This window comes from Haliotis rubra, unplaced genomic scaffold, assembly GCF_003918875.1.
Source record: "Haliotis rubra isolate DU_JTF1 unplaced genomic scaffold, ASM391887v1 Scf82, whole genome shotgun sequence".
NCBI lineage: Eukaryota > Metazoa > Mollusca > Gastropoda > Lepetellida > Haliotidae > Haliotis > Haliotis rubra.
Genome location: NW_025767546.1, coordinates 616,849 through 636,048, shown reverse-complemented (window position 1 = coordinate 636,048; position 19,200 = coordinate 616,849). Strand labels below are relative to the sequence as shown.

General features: G+C 39.5%; 1 protein-coding gene across 29 annotated transcripts in view; it reads left to right on the top strand.

Moving 5' to 3' along the window:
- Positions 1–19,200, top strand: part of LOC124261996 (troponin I-like) — a 69,696-nt gene that overhangs the window by 47,052 nt on the left and 3,444 nt on the right. For 24 of the 29 annotated variants that reach the window (XM_046696409.1, XM_046696407.1, XM_046696395.1 and 21 more), the window contains 8 exons: positions 10,541–10,597; positions 13,348–13,440; positions 14,472–14,592; positions 15,777–15,779; positions 16,817–16,917; positions 17,557–17,600; positions 18,070–18,205; positions 19,023–19,040. In XM_046696409.1, the coding sequence (XP_046552365.1) occupies positions 10,541–10,597; positions 13,348–13,440; positions 14,472–14,592; positions 15,777–15,779; positions 16,817–16,917; positions 17,557–17,600; positions 18,070–18,205; positions 19,023–19,040 (573 nt within the window). The remainder of the gene's footprint in view (positions 1–10,540; positions 10,598–13,347; positions 13,441–14,471; positions 14,593–15,776; positions 15,780–16,816; positions 16,918–17,556; positions 17,601–18,069; positions 18,206–19,022; positions 19,041–19,200) is intronic. The other 5 variants (XM_046696401.1, XM_046696383.1, XM_046696385.1 and 2 more) reach the window with 5 other exon arrangements.

Sequence of the window (19,200 nt, the reverse complement as noted above, 5' to 3'; positions counted from 1 at the left end):
AATAAGTGTATATGAAATGGGTTTATGTGCTAATGCATAACATTACACGCTCAACATTAAAAATGACTCGCAATAAGTGCCAGAAATGGATTTTCTTCTGTCTCAACCGACGACAGAGAGGTCATACACGTATAAGGATAAGGGGGCATAACTCCGCAATGCTTAACACTAGGTCAGTGTAACTCAGATCACTTGGAGAAAAGTTGTTGGGGATACGGACGCTATATTTTCGTTATGCTGTGTTCACGGTGAACCGACCTATTCCATTACAAAGTTCCCCAATGTGAGCGGATATGTTTTGGTAGTTTCACAATTTTTAAGAAAAGATGGCAATGTACTACATGTACTTGAGAAAGCAGGTAATAGCGATTTGGATGGCCCTATCCGATATGTAAGTAAGTTCTTAGATTCCCATATTCTGTTTGTGTAGATGTATATTGACTAATTTTGCATCATTATTAACGGAGTACTAGCCATATCTTCAAATGTAATGAAATTACTGATAATAATACAACATTTTAGTTGACGTCATGGCTTGTTTTATGCATTTGCGTCGTCGGAAAAAGACAACATTGCTACGTAGTGTAAAATCAGAATTTTTCTTTGTTTACATTTCAAACAAGCGCAGCCTTTCGAAAACAGCGTTCGTTTGGACTTTTCACACCCAATATCTTTCGTTTTATTTTATCAAGACAGTTGATATTGGTGACAAAGGCCATTTGTAATTTGATTCTAAAATGTATGGGGAATTCAGTGATGCATTTGTCGCAGCTGAATATGATATATATATGATGTAATTGGCGTCTCAATACCGGCCTTTGCGAAACGTGATTTTGTAGCATTTTGTAAACACTATCCAATATTGCGGAAAGCGCACTTCGGCGTTCGTGTAAGTGTATTTTCAGAATTATCATTAGTGATTTCATAAAAACCTGATATCAGTGATCATTAATATGCTATTTTTGAAATTCAATACTTCTGAGTAGTAATTATCCGATTTGAATATTTCAAAACATACACCAAATAATGCTGTGAATCGTGATTTCGTAATGTGTCAAAAATGGCGACATTTATGATGAAGCCTATTTTGAAAGTCCATGTTATTTCTCCATCAGGATCCATCGGTAAAGTTGGGTTTTCTAGGTTTTCTTTGGCTTTCCATGATTACGGCTGAAACGGATGTACCGCGAAGTTGTTTCGCGCCTTTTACCAGTGGTTTAAAAACGTTCGAAAATCTAAATATAGCACACTGTGCCTCGACGTAAATCGGTTAAGTCAGGTGTAGTAACGCCTAGGCTTAACCGACGTTGTGCATGACGTGTAAGAGGAGGGCGCTGATAAGCCCAAAGTAGTGTGTTACGCCAGATGTTGCTACGCCCAACATGTGCATACGGCCACAGGTGTTTGGTTTCATGAGTCACTACCACCCCTCTAGGTTATCTAAATCCCAGACTATGGTGACAGATTAGCTATTAACATCTTAAGTGGACTCTTACCATTGACGAGAAACAAGATTTTTCAACATCAGCCCCAAAAGTGTTATTTCTGGCAACAAAGATCGCTAGATATTGAAGACATGCCCTTTGAACTGACATGCTAAAAGTGTAAAGATATAGGCAGACATCCTTGAGGTCAGTAGCTTAGTCTTCCTCATATCGGGACAAAGGTAGGTGGTGCATGCTGGGTGACAATGTAGCTGCATGACTTGCCATCTGTCTGAGAACTTTTAAACTTATGCAAATTAATAAGAAAATTAATATATGAAGAAAAGGTTATAGAAAATATCTTGCATGGGGAAGATGTGAAAGCAGCTTTAAAGAAAGAACTTTTTATGCATGATATAATCATGGTACCATCAGGCCAGTAGTAATATGCATGATATAAGCATGGTACCAGTAGACACTCTAATGTGCATGACATAAGCATGGTACCAGCAGACCAGTAGTAATATGCATGACATAAGCATGGTACCAGCAGACCAGTAGTAATATGCATGACATAAGCATGGTACAGCAGATCAGTAGTAATCAACATGATATAAGCATGGTACCAGCAGACCAGTAGTAATATGCATGATATAAGCATGGTCAATATTTTATGAAATCTGTCTTTAGTAGTAAATTACTGTGCATGATTTACATAAAGCATGGTGCATGTGCTTTTCTTTTGCATGTTCCCTGCTGTGTTCAGCTGGGTGAAGATGATGGGAACAGTTGCCCACGTGATCTGCATGAACCAGTACATGATTCCCCTAGACAGGCTAAGTTAGCGAACTTGGCAAATGGCAGGCCACTTGCCTTGATTTGAGTGAAATATCTGAGAAAGATGAGAGCTACAGTTTGTCCTTTGAAGATGAAGACAGTTGTGTGGAAGACATTGTGGAAGATGGTGTAGCAGAGCTAGATGAAGAACTGGAGGAGGAAGGTTTTGAAGAGCAGAGCAATGACATGTTCACTCCCAGACCAGGACCTATGATAGATGATGGTGGAGGGGTGATGACACAGGAGTATGTGGAGGAGGAGATGGAGAGAAGGGATAGGGATGAGTTCGAGGAGGGGGATAGAGGAGGAGGTGTGATGACACAGGAGGATGTGGAGGAGGAGATGGAGAGAAGGATAGGGATGAGTTCGAGGAGGGGGATAGAGGAGGAGGTGTGATGACACAGGAGGATGTGGAGGAGGAGACAGAGAAGGGATAGGAGTATATGGAGGAGGAGGTGTGATGACACAGGAGTATATGGAGGAGGAGATGGAGAGAAGGGATAAAGACGAGTTCGAGGAGGGGGATAGAGGAGGAGGGAACACATCATTTGTAAACTGTGGCATTATTCGTCATGACACTGTTGATATGGCAGATGACACAGAATATGAGAGAGAACTATATGATGCACCTACCAGAGATTTGCAAGTTGAGAGGATTTGTGATGATGCACAGGAAGTGTTCAGTAGTCAGCATCTGGCAGATGAAAACACATCAGGCACGTACTGTATTGAACAAAATCAGAAACTGCACACAGATGCTATTCCATTTAATTGGTCTATTCTAGAAAATGCCCTGTCACCTAGTTTGTCAGGTACTTACACTCTTGAAAGCAATTTAGAACAAAGAAACTTGGGGAATTTACACACTGATGGTTTAAATGGTGATAATATGAATGATGGCTGGAGTAAAGCGGATGTCTCACCAGATGCCAGCCTGGATGCAGCATCTGCAGACCGCCACTTGGACTGGACCAGTGAGGATTACCTGAGTGACACTTCCTCATCAGACTCTAGGGATATGCAGGGTCTCATGGATGAATACAAGAAGCTTGTAAATGATGAATCTGAGGAAGAACTGTACCCAGACTTGAAGACGGAACTTGCTGAAGCTATAGCTGCTGATGACATCCTAGGTGTTGATGGAATCAAGGATGAGCTTGAGATGAACATCAGTCAACATTCCGATGACATTCATGAGCAGTTTGCATTTGATGGTCACTATGATGGAGAGAGAGAATCTTGTCAGTCACAAAATAGCTCCTACAAAGACTATTGCATCAGTGTTTTTGATAGCTCAGCTGAATATGACAAGTCCCCGGTGCAAGTTGAATCCCCCAGGACTTTGAAGGCAGAGTATGAAATGAACAATGAGAGTCTAATGACTGTACCTCGACTGACACTACCTAGTGACCTTGGAGGCAGTTCTACTCTGACTTCATCTGAGAGGAAAGAAATAACAGATGAACAAAATAACACCGATAGTGCAAAGTTTGCTTCTTCTCGGTCTGTACTTTCCGAAACACATAAGGGTGTACACAATGCCGTTAAACATTTTGTATCAGATGCTGTCCGAGGTTTCATAGATGATGCAGCATCTTCTCAACAGGAGAATAGCAATGGGTATGTGTCACATATGACCAATATCCCTCTTGATGGACATCAGGATGCCTTCCACTGTCAGGACCTAATCTACCCTGGCTCCCCTCAACAACCTTTTCAGTTGGAACATGAGTCTATGGGAGACTTCCAAGGTATTGATGAACTTCCAGTCCCAACAGAAGAGCATGAAAGCTTTGCACCAGAATTTGATGAAGATATCTTGCCAAGGATTGCTGATGAAGAACTTGAGAATGAAGAGCTTGGAGAGGATGTACTTTTCTTCATACCTGGCACAATGGAGGCTATTGATGAAGTCCCCATTCATGATATACATGAAGCAAGGAATCAACATTATTCCATCAGTTCTGAGGAGCAGTTGATGCATGAGACTACAACAGACCCTGTATCAGAAGACCAAGAAACACCTCGGGAACTTTATCAAGAAAATCCTGAAAATCCTGAATATCTGAAAGATGTGGTGAAGCAAGGATGTCTGATGACAGAGGAGTTCACGATGTTCTACATGGGTAATGAAGCAAGTATCAACAATAACAGTGACAAGGGGCCAGATGTAAATGAATGCCATGGAAGTGAAAACATAACATTGACTCCTGCATTACCAAGGCATGTGCCAGAAGTGAGCCACACTGGTCCAGTAGACAGCAAAGGGAGCAGGAGAGGCAGATTATGTGATGGGACTTCAGAAGAGACAAAATCACAGCCCTTGTCCTTTCAGTCTGTGTTATTAGAAATTAGCAAGAGAGGGAAAGAGATGAAAGATAGCATTACTTATGGCCTGAAAAAACATCCAGAATCGGAATTTAGCAATAACAATGAAGTAACAGTTACACCAAGCACACAGGAGAAACCCAGTGTTGTCTCAAACATTTGGCCACAGTCAAAGGCTATTTCAAGGCCAGATCAAGCCCAAATGAAATATGATGTCTCACCAAGATTAAATTCATCTCGAATTGAGACAGGCAAGAATACCTTTAAGGTATCAGCTTCTTGTACCCTTAGTAACTTTGTGAAACAGATCAGCAAAAAAGGAAGATACATCTCTTGTGTTGCCAAGAAGTACTTTGTCAGATCCTGGGAACAGACCAAAGTCTGTGTCAAGCCTAGAAGATGGGAAGTAAATCATTATCGGAGGCCTGCAGCAGTGATGAGGCTAAGGTAGAAAACGTCATGAGCAGCACAGGTACAGTTCCACCTGTACTGAGTTCATGGAAAGCAAAGTGTGCTGCAGCAGTATTGGCAGAAGAAGATGAGGATGTTGTTGCCCATAAGAATCCAGTCATTAACCAGGCATTTGGTAAAGTTGTTTCACAACTTAAGGACCAAAAGGGTACTACTCAGAAAAAGAGAAAAGTGTACAGTAAAATGCAAGAGGAGTTATGTGTTGGTCAACTAACTGAACACTTTGCTCAGGTTAAGGTCATGGGCAAACCTGGGATTAAGGTGAATGAATCCCAGGAACAGCAGTTCAGTAGGGATCAAAATGGCAGTCAGGTTGATAGCAGTGAAGAGGATGCAGAAAGATCAACATTATCATCTTTTGAATTAGAATTACAAGAATTGGCAAATATGCACATTGTGTCAGGAAACAGCTTAGAAGATGTTTCAGTCAGGCCAAAAGATCCAAAAACAATGTTGGAATCATTTTTCACAAATCTTGTTACAAATCAGGGACAGGAATGTAAACAAGTAAAGGTCACTGATTGTGTAAAAACACCAGTGATTGTGATGAAGACAGAAGAGGAAGATACCACAGAAAGACACCGGTCTGTTGCAGAAAGAGTATCAATGTTCCAGAAGGTTGTCTCAAGCAATCAGAAGACAGACACCAATTGCAAGGTAACGGGTTCTTCATCAGTTAAGCAGAGCCTATCAAACCTCTTGAATGATCTGAAAAGTAAAGGCAAGACTGCAACCCCTGAACCCAAACCTATGACAGTAACCAAGGCAACAGAGAGCTACCTGGAACCAAAATCTAATTTCCTTCATCAACGACGTCTCAGTCTAAAGAAGAAGGAGAATGAGTCTGAAACTGAATCTGTTAATGGGAAAGATTCAAGTGCAACAAGTGAAGTAGAACGGAAACTGGCTAATCTGCTGAGCAGCATGTCAAATCCCAGTTCCCCACGGAGAACCAGTGATACAAATGTACCGCCACTACACACCCTTTCCAAGAATTATGGTGTCACTGAAAATATAGATGCTGATGAATCCACGACAGAGAGCCCAAGGACTTTCTTTGAAAATTTCTTGAAGCAAAGACCTTTAAAGCCAAAGAACGAGGAAACAACTGTTGTGATACACAAGACTTCTGGCAATTCATTAACACAGAAAACTGAATCATTTGCTAAAGAGCCAAACCTCAATCTATGCTCCCAATATACTTCTAAAACATCTATCTCACTGAAACCTCAGACATTGGCAGACAAGGACAGACAGACAGTCTGTAAAGAACAGTCATCTTTGAACAGAGCGTCCAAAACATTTCCATCTCATGTGACAGAGACAGTTAGTACACAGATCAAATGTCAGGCTAATGTTCCGCCCAAAGTGCCAGCACACAGTACCAAGTATGAGCCAGTCAGGTCAAGTGATACACACAGTACCAAGTATGAGCCAGACATGTCAAGTGATACACACAGTACCAAGTATGTGCCAGACAGGTCAAGTGATTCACACAGTAAGCAGACACACAGAACCACTCAGGCTGTAAATCCTCAATCTTTAAATGTGAAACCTGTAGAATTCAAGCAAACTGATGTCTGTGATGGTAAAACAGTTGATAGTGTTAGGCAAGCTGTACAAGATCCCCCTGTCACAGAGTGTGTTTCCTCATCCAACATCCCACAAACCTCATCTCAGCTCGGTCCCATCCCTCAGATCACCTCATATCTCAAAGTCAAGTCATTTCAAATGCTGGCTCAAAGTTTTGATGAGGAAATTGGAAATTTATCATTCTCAGAGGAGAATGGTGACCTTCATCTCAACCTATCCGATCTTACTGAACCTTGCTGTGCTCAAAGCACACCCCGATTCTTCAGGAACAGCAGCACTTTCTTCAATCTAACACCCAGATCAGATGGGGAGGATGAGTTCATCTCACCACGGATCTCAAACAATGTTCCAAAGGCATGGGGGCCATATGGACCAAGGGACATCATTGTGACAGTTAAACCTACTCTTCCATGTACAGACGTGTCAATGAATGTGAGTATAATAGGGGCCACCAGTGATCCAAATATTTTCTTGAATAGAGTAACACAAATAGATGTGTAAAAGACCAAAACAAAATCATTTCCATATTCAAATGTATGATTGAGACTAGAGATAATACCAGGTGTTGTGCACCGTCAAAAACAAATGCAAAGACAAGTCTATATATATGTTCACCTGAAAATAAATAGGAAGATATTTATACTTCATTTTGGTCACTGCAGTGTCAAATTTGGAAATGTCCTTCACCTTTACCATAAAACAGTTTGAAAGTTGTGTTTAGTCTGTGAGTGTTAAAACCTTGATCAAACAAATTTTGGGCATTTTGAAATTTGAGATTTCTTCGTAGCTTACAGTTATTCAGTTTTGATGTAACAAATTAATCTGATTTTCATGTTTCACAACTCTCAAACATACACTGCAAACATTTCAGCTTTCGCCCAGGTCGTACAGAACCTCTGACCAAGACTCGCAAGATGAGTCCCCAAGAGAAAAACATCTCCCAACAAGACATGGCAGAAAACCAAGAAAACCAGTCGTTACAATCATTAAAAGCAAATTTGAAACTAAAACTGATAAGACACCTAAGGAGAAGTCTGATGTGAAACCCAGACATAGGCGATATGAGACCTGGTCAGGGAAAGCTCCATCCCTAAGGGAACTTTTAATGGAGGCTGAGGAAGAAGAGCAGAAACCCCAAACTAGAAACCAACTTAATGGCGATACAAAGGCATGGCAGAGGGAGTTGCAGACACAGCTTAACTTGCGGAATTACCGCTTGTCTGACCCAAGCTCCCCGAGAAGAAGTCAGAGTGAGTCTAGAAGGAACCAAAGGAGAGAGAGAATCATGAGTGCAGATGTAACCAGCTCTAACTCAACATATGATGTTTCTGTATCATCCAAGTCCTCATGGTTCAGTTCATCTGACGTAAACAAAGGACAACAATCCAGTAGTCTTCAAAGAAAATGCTCATCTCCAAGTTGCTCTGTCAGCTCATACAGCTTGAGTCAGGACAATGAGGATATGGACTGGTCACACAGATCCTCACAGTCTTCGAAGGCAGAACTACAGTCACCTCATCAGGTGGGAAGTATGCCAGATTTATCTCCGACAGGTAGCTCACAGGAAGTGAATCGGCCAAGGATAAGAAGCAGTGAGAGCTTTACTCGTACAACCAGTGTTCAGAATGTGTATTCTATGAGTCGACCTCAGTATGTGTCATCCAAGAACAGTTTATTTAGTCTTTCTTCGAGGGGCAGTACTGACAGTTTGGTGCAAAGAAATGTTAATTCTTCAGTCAGAAAGAATTCTTGTAGTTCATCAGCAAGAGCAAGTCTGGACAGTCTACTTATGGATGAGTTTGAAGATGAGCAGATTAGGAAACAACAAAAGATTTCACCACCCAGAACAAGTCTTGAGAGCTTAGCTGAAGAAATTGATACAGATATGAGAGGTTCTAAAACTGAGAGTCCCAGGCATAAAACAAACTTTAATGCAGTAGCTCGAAACTTTAAGAAAATGATACCAGAAAAGTCTTCGTTTAAAAGTTTTCCAGGAGATGAGAAGAAAGGAACTCAAAAACTTCCAACTTCAATTGCTGGTACATCAAACACAGGAACATCTGTCCATGGTTTACACTACAAAAACTACGAGGTCGCATCAGAAGTAAAGGAATTCAGTAAAGTTTCCTCTGGAGGTAACCAGCAGGGACAAAGGCAGCCAAACATTCAGCAGATAAAGAACAGATTCTCCAAGGATGAAGAAGACGGTCTCCTAAAACATTCCGAGAAAGTTTTAATACCCAGCAGAAAAAGTCTTCTGGATAAATTTGAGAAGTTGCAAAAGGAAATGTCAGAGGACAACACAACTCAAAGCAAGTTGGAACTTGACCGTTGTCTCAAGAGGTCTTCTTCAGGGGAGCATTTGGCACAAGTTCAAAAGAAGTTGCTGGACCGCAGAGAGAGGAAAACTTTGCCTGAGAACAGACCACATGTTGTAACAAACACTAATAGATGTGCATTGATCAGAGAGAAGTTTGAAAAATTGACAAAGGACTTTGATTCTGATGAGTTTTCTAAAGTAGAGGACATAAAGAACAGGACAAGAGACAGACTAAGGAGACTGTCTTCAGGACTCAACGTCTCTGATATCCAGAAGAGATTCTCAGCTGACTGCAGTGAGCCCCAGACATTCCAGAAGAGGACAGTGAGACCAGGTTCAAGGTCGGTGTCTGAGCTCTTTCTCCACTTTGAGAAGAAAAGAGATGAGAGCATGGAGAGACCACAGTCCAGCATTAGCAAAAGAAAGGAAGAACCAAAGCGATGGTCATCTGATATTCCCAGTTTTCACAGGAACCATGGAAGCTGTGACGTGTCAGATATTGACAGCGTTACAATTTCTTCAAGTGGTGACCAAACTTCAGATGACATGGAGCTGCATAATTCACATCAGACAAGCAGTGACTTTTGCCTGGACAAACGTGGTCTTAGATCACAGCGATCAGCAGCAAACATGAACTTCAAGCAGCTTGCTGCGGTCATACGACAAACTAAGGACTCATAGATCAACATGCAGTCTATGGACTGATATAAGTTCTTTGCACTAAATAGTTTCAAGACATTATTGACAAATATGCAAATCTCAGATTGTTTTATTAATATATTTATATTCATTTTAAAGTTTTAACTTGGTTGATTTGTATGTGATACAGTGTGTCTCTGCCATTTTAAGGCAATGACCCATTCACAATCTCCATGTTTGTGGTTTTACATTCATCATCATTATCTGTTGGTAATTTTATTGTATGTTGTAACATCAGTGATATTTTGTATTTGTATTTTGTATTTATTGAACATATTTATTATGATATTTATTCAAAATAAACTTTTTTCTTTTAACTCATGTAATTTATCATCATCCCCATATTTCATGATTGAGAAAACTGGAGTGCAACAGATGTTCTATAATGATGCTTGGATGATTTTGACTTCACAAAGAATATGGAAATACTATCTACAATTTTCTCAATATCTCAGAAAGAAGCAGAATTCTTTCAATTTCTTTTGAGAATATTTTAGCCTATCTTTCATTGCTATGGACAGACACACTGAAATGTCTTTCAACTTTCATTTTTATAATTGTTTATAAATCATAGTTGTTCATACCTGCCATGTTGAGGGAGGTTTCAGTGTGGGGGACGTGCATGATACATCTGCATGACATTGCATGACATTGCTTTCACCATGGCATTCTGGAATGACACAAGGCCCTCAGGTGAGTCATAGCAATAAGTTGTAACCAGTTGAACTATGAATGTAGAATACTTTACAGTCCATGTTTTTATCAACTTTAATTTGTAAAATGAGTTGTTTCTGTAATGACTTAGCTGACTGTCCATTGCAAGGCAGCTGTGTATTCTGACAGTATATCAATGGTGTTTCTATTTCAGGAGGAAAAGAGAATGGAAGAAGAAAGACTAGAACGTGAGAGACAGGAGAAGGAGGAGGTAAGTGACAGCCTTTCACTTCTTATAACATTAATCAACATGTCCTGTAAGCAATTGCTACATCTCCTCACTGTTACAGTTTGATCAAATGTAAACTGGAAAAGCTTTCATTCTGTTACAGTGGTGTTTGATCAAATGTAAATTGGAAAAGCTTTCATTCTGTTACAGTGGTGTTTGATCAAATGTAAATTGGAAAAGCTTTCATTCTGTTACAGTGGTGTTTAATCAAATGTAAATTGGAAAAGCTTTCATTCTGTTACAGTGGTGTTTGATCAAATGTAAATTGGAAAATCTTTAATTCCTCATTCTTGTCGGAGGTTAAAAAGTTGAATCCTTCTGAATACATTTCAACTGATGTCATTGTTGGGTTATTCAAGACTGTAGCAATTGCTTTTGATAGAGTGTTACATGTTTGAAAATTCTGAGAAAATGTTTTTTAAAATATCTTCAGTTTTTCATTTGGGTTGGTTGATTGAACTGCTGAATTTTCTCAGAATTTTTCAAAATGCGTCTGTTTTTTGTACACTCAATCTAATACTGTATGGTACATTGTCGCCTCCTTTTAACAAAAATTAAACTTTGGTTTCTTTTCACTATTACATTCAGTACTACCTTTTTTAATATTCAAATATTTGTATCCTCAATCTCCAAAATGTTTGCCCTCAAATGTTAACAAGTATGACTTAATAGTTATATGTTATTAATTTTGTTTATCTTGTCCAATTTGTCAGTAATTTGAGGCAACAATGTCATCTTTGTCACATTCTGTCTCTGCCGAATCCTTCTTTGTTTGAAATAACAACTGGATTCACTTATCGTAGAAATGTCTAGCTCCATTTTCCATCGCCATGGCTTGATATGGTCACAAGGTAAAAAAGTGATGCTTTTGTTTGTAGTAGAGATTTGGATCAATAAAATACATGAAATTTTTTAAAAAGTGTTTCGTTCAAACCAATTTTGCCATGTTGCGTAGAGAGTTGCAGTCATTCTTCTACATCAGAATATCTCATATCTTCATATGTCCACTCATCACATCAATATGATCATGTTTTATATCATCATTTTCATACTATATCATTTCATTTCAGTTTCTTTTCATCATTTTCTGTGCCATTCATTATCATTGGTTGGGATCACATTTCATACTGTTTCAAGTGAAATTCATGTCCACTTTATCGTCTTGCTCCTACATTTCGATGCCCTTGCTGTGTATGTTATGTACCCTCAAAACCGTAGGAAGTAGAATGAAATTAACACCAATGTTGAAAGTAGGAATAGACTTAATCTGACAAATCAATCATATTATCAAGTTCATATTTTAATAATTGATCTATTTTCAGGATTCTGGACATTTTACATGTCAATGTTTTGTTTCTATCTCTCACTTGATGCACCAGTGTTAGTTTACGTAATCACATGATGCACTAGATTTGCACGAGACAAATCAGCTGGGTGTAAACTGAAAAACCAGCCTATCAGCTTAAAGTATTTGATCAGCCTGTAGGGAATGACTTGCGTGGCAGCTGAACCAATGGCAGCCATGCAGGTAGGTTTGAATGTTTCCGCCATGTTTTCATCCACTGAACTATCCCTGTAGGGTTACACAGATCAGCCAGGAGATTCATTCTTAGTCCTCTCTAACACATACAAAAGCTGAAGAGATATCCGGCAACATATCTTCCATTTGGATTAACCGAAAAATACATCTGCCAAATTTATTTCTGAATATCTGTCAATTCGTTCAAATTCTAATTTTTGCCTCAAAATGTGTATAGCTGATAGAAGGTGAGAGTAAGGTGTGCAGAATGAGGTAGAATGCACCACAGGTATGTGTCTGTCTTTCTGTCAGGCGTCAGTAGCTAAGACATTGATAACATTTGAAGGTAACCTACACGGCCTGCTAGAGGCAATACATAGTGCGGGACGAAAACATGCTTGGAGTTGTGGAGATATGGTATCAATAAAAGCATGGAAATTGTGATTTGATGAGGGTATTTTCGTTGCAAGTGCGTCACGGGGATCATGTTCATAGTCAATTACTAAAAGATTTTTGGTTTTGACATTTTGGCTATTTTTGTGCAAGCCTCGCCCTGTGGACTCTTTCCTCTAGCAAGCTAGCCTAGTTACTCTGTCCATGTGCGCCTGTCACTTACACGTCACAATGGTAGTTTAGCTAGCTAATTCTACTAATACTTTGTGCAATAACCAAACTATAAACTCCTGTCTGTGATTCAGCTGCAAGCTGTTGTCTAGCTTTGGCCCATAATGCATCCCTACCTCCGAAATCTCTCATCCATTTGTTCAACACCAATTAATTCTTTTTCAGACCATAATGTATCTTTTGTCTTTCTACATGCAACTGCCCACACTATAACTTCACCTGTGTAATCCCACTTTATGTGCTTTCTTCTCAGTTGCCATCACCTCAGGGTGGGGCTTGGGGCTTCAAAAATATCTAAATTCGGAAAAAACTAATCTGTTCCCTCATCAGCGAAACATAAAAACAGTATGATAAGTGACCAAAACAGACTATGTAGTGGGTAGGTTAGGCTATGAATGGCTGCATCAAGTAGGGTGAGCTAGGTCTAGGTTTACTCAACACGAGGCTGGTGTAGGATGAATGACTGCTTACTCCATTATAAGGAGCTGTGGCTCCAGCGGCTCAATGCCGGCTCCGAGCACACTTCTTCCTCTTCGCTCGCTCGCTCACTCAGTCGCCGAGTGCTAACGTCCACCTGATTTCCCCCCAGGCCGCCCGCAGGAAGGAAGAAGAGGATAAGAAGAAGAAGGGAAAGAGGAAAGGTCTCGGGGGACTGTCACCCGAGAAGAAGAAGCTTCTCAAGGTACATTGAACCAGCCTCGTTAACCACAATTAATATTAATCCTTAATTATTCACATATACTCCAGGTTCTCTACCTTCAAATGTGTTAGGCAGTTACTGTAACCCTTTAGCTTACCTAAACATAATACTTCTTGTACTAAAACGCTCGCAATCACAGGGCTGAGAAAGGGGTACTTTAACCGCAAATTAAAACAGTTTTGTTGAGGTGAAAGTTTTATTTTGCCTGGCACTGACAAGACTTGGGCCTTTTTAAATAATGCAGAACTAAGCATTGTTTAAGTCGCCATGATGAGGCTGAAGGATGGATTGGGAAAATTATGTGAGTACAAGCTTTAAGTTCAGCTCAAGTGCACTTAACATGCAAAACAAAAACTACCCACACAAATAAAAGTATTTAAGTGCACTTAAACTATGGTCTAATAAATTGCTGTTATTCTTATCTCTGTTTTTGCTCTGGTCGTTAGTTGTGTTTACTCCCCCAGTTTGGAAGAAAATCTCACAACAGTTTCAGTATTTTGATTTTGTTTATTAAACTGTGAGTGTTTTAGTGTTAATATTTGTATTTTGATTATCATCTGTGACAGGTCACTTAAGTTGCTTACTAATTCATAATTATGCTGTTTGAATAATAATACTACAATAATAAGCTTGTAAATGTTTTAACAGAATTAATATTCTATTGTCTATAATTGTTTGCAATGTATAACTTGCTCTTGCATTAAATGCTTTTAATTTTTTTGTTGGCATGCTAATGTAACTTTATTAAATTCTCTGTAAACTCTCAATGTTTGTCCAATTGTGTTTCAACATCTACTGTTGGAAGGAGCATCAACTTGTCCAAAAATATTTGTGTAATTTCTGACATTTTTTTGTATGCTGAATTTGTACCTAAATTCTTTGAGATTGAAGAACATTTGATCCAGTGTTTGTAAGAAGCCCTATGTTGATGTTCCTGTGCAAGGCAGTGTCTGTTTGGTTGCTGGAGCCCAGAGAGCCATGTATGACAGCGTGTGTGTGTGTGTGTGTTGCAGAGGCTTATCATGCAGAAGGCTGCTGAGGACCTGAGAAACGAGGCCAAGAAGAAGGCTGAGGAGAAGGAGCAGTACATCAACGAGAGAGTGCCCATCCTCAAGACCGAGGGCATGAACCAAGGTGGGTAGCTACTCCGTATTGGGCACTCTGTGGGGACACAACTCAGAAATATGAGGCTTAGAAACTCTCTACTGCGGAGTCCTGAGGAGATCCTACCCGTACATAGAGTTATCATTGTGACGTCCATTCAAGCACATCATACTGGGAAAGTGGGTTGGTGGGTTTGATGGTGACGTGTGATGGGTGGGTTATCTGCAGGTGGGTGGTTCCTGGAATATGGCAGTGACATGTGATGGGTGGGTGGTCCTCTGGAATATGGCAGTGACATGTGATGGGTGGGTTATCTGCAGGTGGGTAGTCCTCTGGAAGATGGCGGTGACTTGTGATGGGTGGGTTATCTGCAGGTGGGTGGTCCTCTGGAAGATGGCGGTGACATGTGATGGGTGGGTTATCTGTAGGTGGGTGGTCCTCTGGAATATGGTGGTGACTTGTGATGGATGGGTTATCTGCAGGTGGGTGGTCCTCTGGAAGATGGCGGTGACTTGTGATGGGTGGGTTATCTGCAGGTGGGTGGTCCTCTGGAAGATGACGGTGACATGTGATGGGTGGGTTATCTGCAGGTGGGTGGTCCTCTGGAAGATGGCGGTGACTTGTGATGGGTGGGTTATCTGCAGGTGGATGGTCCTCTGGAATATGGTGGTGGCATGTGATGGGTGGGTTATCTGCAGGTGGGTGGTCCTCTGGAATATGGTGGTGGCAGGGGATGGTTGGTGGGTCCTGTGCAAGTGGATGGTCCTCTGGTATATGACTTTCATTTGATGGTTGGTGGGTCATCTTCAAGTAGGTGGTCCATTGGAAGATCACTGTGGCATGTCTTGGTTGGGTGGTATCATTTGCTGCAAGGTATATATCCGCACCCATCGTTAACTCATTTCATTGAAGCTCACACAGAGAGGACTGATTTGCCTAGCTTACCATTGAGTTACTTCATCATACCTCTGTCCACCTGTACTTTAGTTCTCCATGCATGAACGTGAAAACCTTCTTTATTTTGAAGAACACATTGTTGCTGCAGTCTTTCAAAGAAGTAATTTAAGAGGACATGAGTTGTGACCCTAGAACTGTACTAATGTAACTAATGAAATAAACATGCATTTCTAGCAGTTAAACGAATGTATTAGCCGACTATTGTATGAGTGAATGTATCAATATGATGTTTCTCTTGTTGCATGCTGGGACCTCAGTGTGTGAGTATTCCATGTGTGTTGCTGCCTTCCATATATGTGACATCCTCTCCTCGCAGGGGCCAATATTGGCAAACCTCAGCTGTGAAATCCAAACCTTTATTTCATTATTTCTTTCCCAGCAATTTTTGCAAGATAATCATGAGACGCCTCTATTAACATCACTGCATCATTGGCGGGGAAATTATATCATGCTGCACATAATTGTATAGCATGACTGCACATGTTTATGTTGATGCTGATAATGGGGACAGACTTGAAGCCACAGCGAGGTGCTGGCCAAACTGTGGAATTTCTTCGACAATATTGAAGAGACTGGACAGTATATGCATCTATGCTGGGCACTGGTTTACTGTTGTAGCACAATGTAGCATTGCTTAAAACACTGACACACCTCATAATATGGAGTTACTATTAAAACTGTTGGTACTAGATAGTTGTTCAAGTTGAGCCACACTTGTGTCCGTATACACCATGTCTGTCTGTTGTTGGCTATATCCGCTTCTTGGGGATTATTTGACTGAAGCCCACCAGCTTTGAAACATTGCTACCAAAACTTTTGCCTTCAGGTTCTTCATCTCCAAAGTTGAAAACTGCAAACAGTATCACAAAATAATGTCAAATGATCCTTTTTGTTTTGGAAACTAATGTAGAATATACATAAGCAAACTGAGATTAGTGACTGAACTTAACCATATATTCACTTTGTTGTCAGTAGCTCTTTATATTCAGTTAGCTGTTAGCAATTAGCAGTTAGTAGTTAGCTAGTTAGCTGAATTGTATATTTGTCAGGTGTCAGTACTGTTTTGTAAATTATTCCAAAACTTATAACCATTGAAGTTTTACAATTCTTCTCAAGAGAAAAGTAGTTTAATACTAACTGGAAGAATGCATACATTAGTTAGTGATTGGTACAACAACATCAAGTTCTGTCTTTGATTAAGCAATGCCATCTAAACCTCAACAGTTTACAAGTTGTTGATTTTGCAGGTGTTCTGTGTTGTGTATGCTGAATGTTAACTGGCGTCTGCTTGTTGCAGCTGATCTGTCTGGATTGTGTAAGACCCTTCACGACAAGGTATGCCTCCTGGAGGAGGAGGTCTACGATTGGGAGGTGAAAATCAGGAAACAAGATTTCGAGGTCAGTTTAAGTAGAACTGTTATACATTTAACAGAGAAATAAGCTTAAAATAAACAGAAGTTTTAACATGTTTTATTACATTTCAATACTATTTCCCAGTTTGCCATCAGAGACTGCTGAAGTTTCTAAAGTATTCTTATAGCATGCTGATCTTACACATTCAATTACTTGGTGTCTGATCTCTTTCAGATATTCTACATAGGCCTTTCGTACACTTGTATACCAGCATAATACTTTTATGCCATTGTAATTTTATAATGTAATATCTATTTTTATAATATGTATTGCATTTTCTTATAAATTCTTTTCAGTTGCATTAATGTTAGTACAGTACAGTTGAACATAAAAACAATTCTTGTTCTCTTGAATGTCAATTGAGACAGAATCAGATGTATGACATTATGGCTTTGATCCAATATGTATAAAAATAATTTGCCAATGCCTTCCACACCCTAGCTGATATTATCATATTATGGCATGAACGTATTTCCTAATCCAGTTAAACTTAAGCATATATTGATTGTAAATGCCATACCTGTTTCTAAATGATTCCTCTTCTATGTTGTATTAAATATTCAGTGTATCAAGACAGTTGGTATGTACCTCTGATATATAATATGTGTTATTATCTGTTCACAGATCAATGAATTAACGCTGAAGGTCAATGACACAAAGGGCAAATTGTACGTATATATATGACATCCCTTTCTGTAATATCCATGTATGTATATTTTGACAACAGCAAGGACATAACTCAGTATTTCTGTTCCACCGTTCATTGTCACTCAGATTCACTTCTTTGATAGGCATTCTAGAAGTTGAGTAGATGAAGAATGAGGACTATTTTTATTGATATACAACTTCTTTATTCCGTATAGGCGATGTTTCGACATAGATACTACTGTTGTTGTCAAGCAAGCAAGCAATTCTTCACTCAGATTTAGCCTGATGAAGCAAGATGAATGCATCCCATTTCTGATTAAGGACACTTGAATCTCAAACCTTTACATTTCAAAAAACAAATTTGATTAAATATTTTTATAAGAAAACTATTTTATTACAGTTATGACTGTACAATATATGTAAAACCATGACGATCAAACCTGTTGTAGAGATTTGTCAGTGATGCTAACTCAAGTTTTTAATTTTCAGTATCAAACCAGTTCTCAGAAAGGTTAATAAGACAGAAAGTAAACTTGCCAAATTGGATAAGAAGGAATCTCGAGATTTCCGCAGCAATCTGAAATCTACAGGCCAGAACAAGTTCGCACTGGATGAGAAAGAAGAGGTGAGTTTCTGAACAGCAGATCAAACAGCATGCTTGAATGAAAGTCCCTTGCCATCGGTATGAGTGACTGTAGGTACAGACGCTTGAGGAGCTGCTACAGCAGGTGAACAACAGTACCTTGTGTGTTACATTGTGCTGCATACAGAGTCCTAGTGCAACACAATATATGCTCAAAGGCAAAACTATCTGTAATCATTATTACATTATATTTCTGAGAAAGAAAATACTCAAATCAAGAGAGGATTGGTGTTTGATTTCACTGAATATTAACCCATATGCTTTAAAAAAAATTGTTATTTTTATACAATCAAAAATTCAAAAACGCAGATTTCTGTATTCCTTACTCAAGTGATGATGTTGTTTTATTCCCATTTGGCATATGTCAGAGTTTGAAAGGAAGGGCAGTCTGAAAGTTGCCTGTCTTCTCACCCTACTTGACAATAACACCTGGCCCTTACTTACTAGGTCTGTCGTTACAAGGGCTTTGTCATGGAAACAAGCATAATGAATCATAAATCCATTTCCTCTATATCATAATACTGATGGTTACATTTTTATAATGAATATATATATTTGATTGGAAATACTTTTGCCTTTGATTATTGAATGTCAGTGCTTATATATTATGTGTATAAGCAGTGTTTACAATATAAGTTGTGTATGTAATTACCTGACTTGATGCTAAGTGGTGTTGAGTCAACGCTCCAGGGCTACTGTCAGTAAGACAGTTGTAAGACCAGTCATATAGTTGTATGTTTCCCAGATATGAATCATCTGGTGTAGGAATTAAATATTGGTGTTAACTAATTTCTTGCAGGGAGAAGGATCAGCTAAAGTAGGTGTTAGATAAATGTGTTGCACTGTGTGGTCTAAACAGCATTCATCTCCCTATACTCTACTACTACAACAAATTAGTATCAGATCCTTCCTTGGAAGGGGTATGTTCTGTTACAATAACTGTCCCGACACCGATGTTGTTGAATGATGCCGCCCCA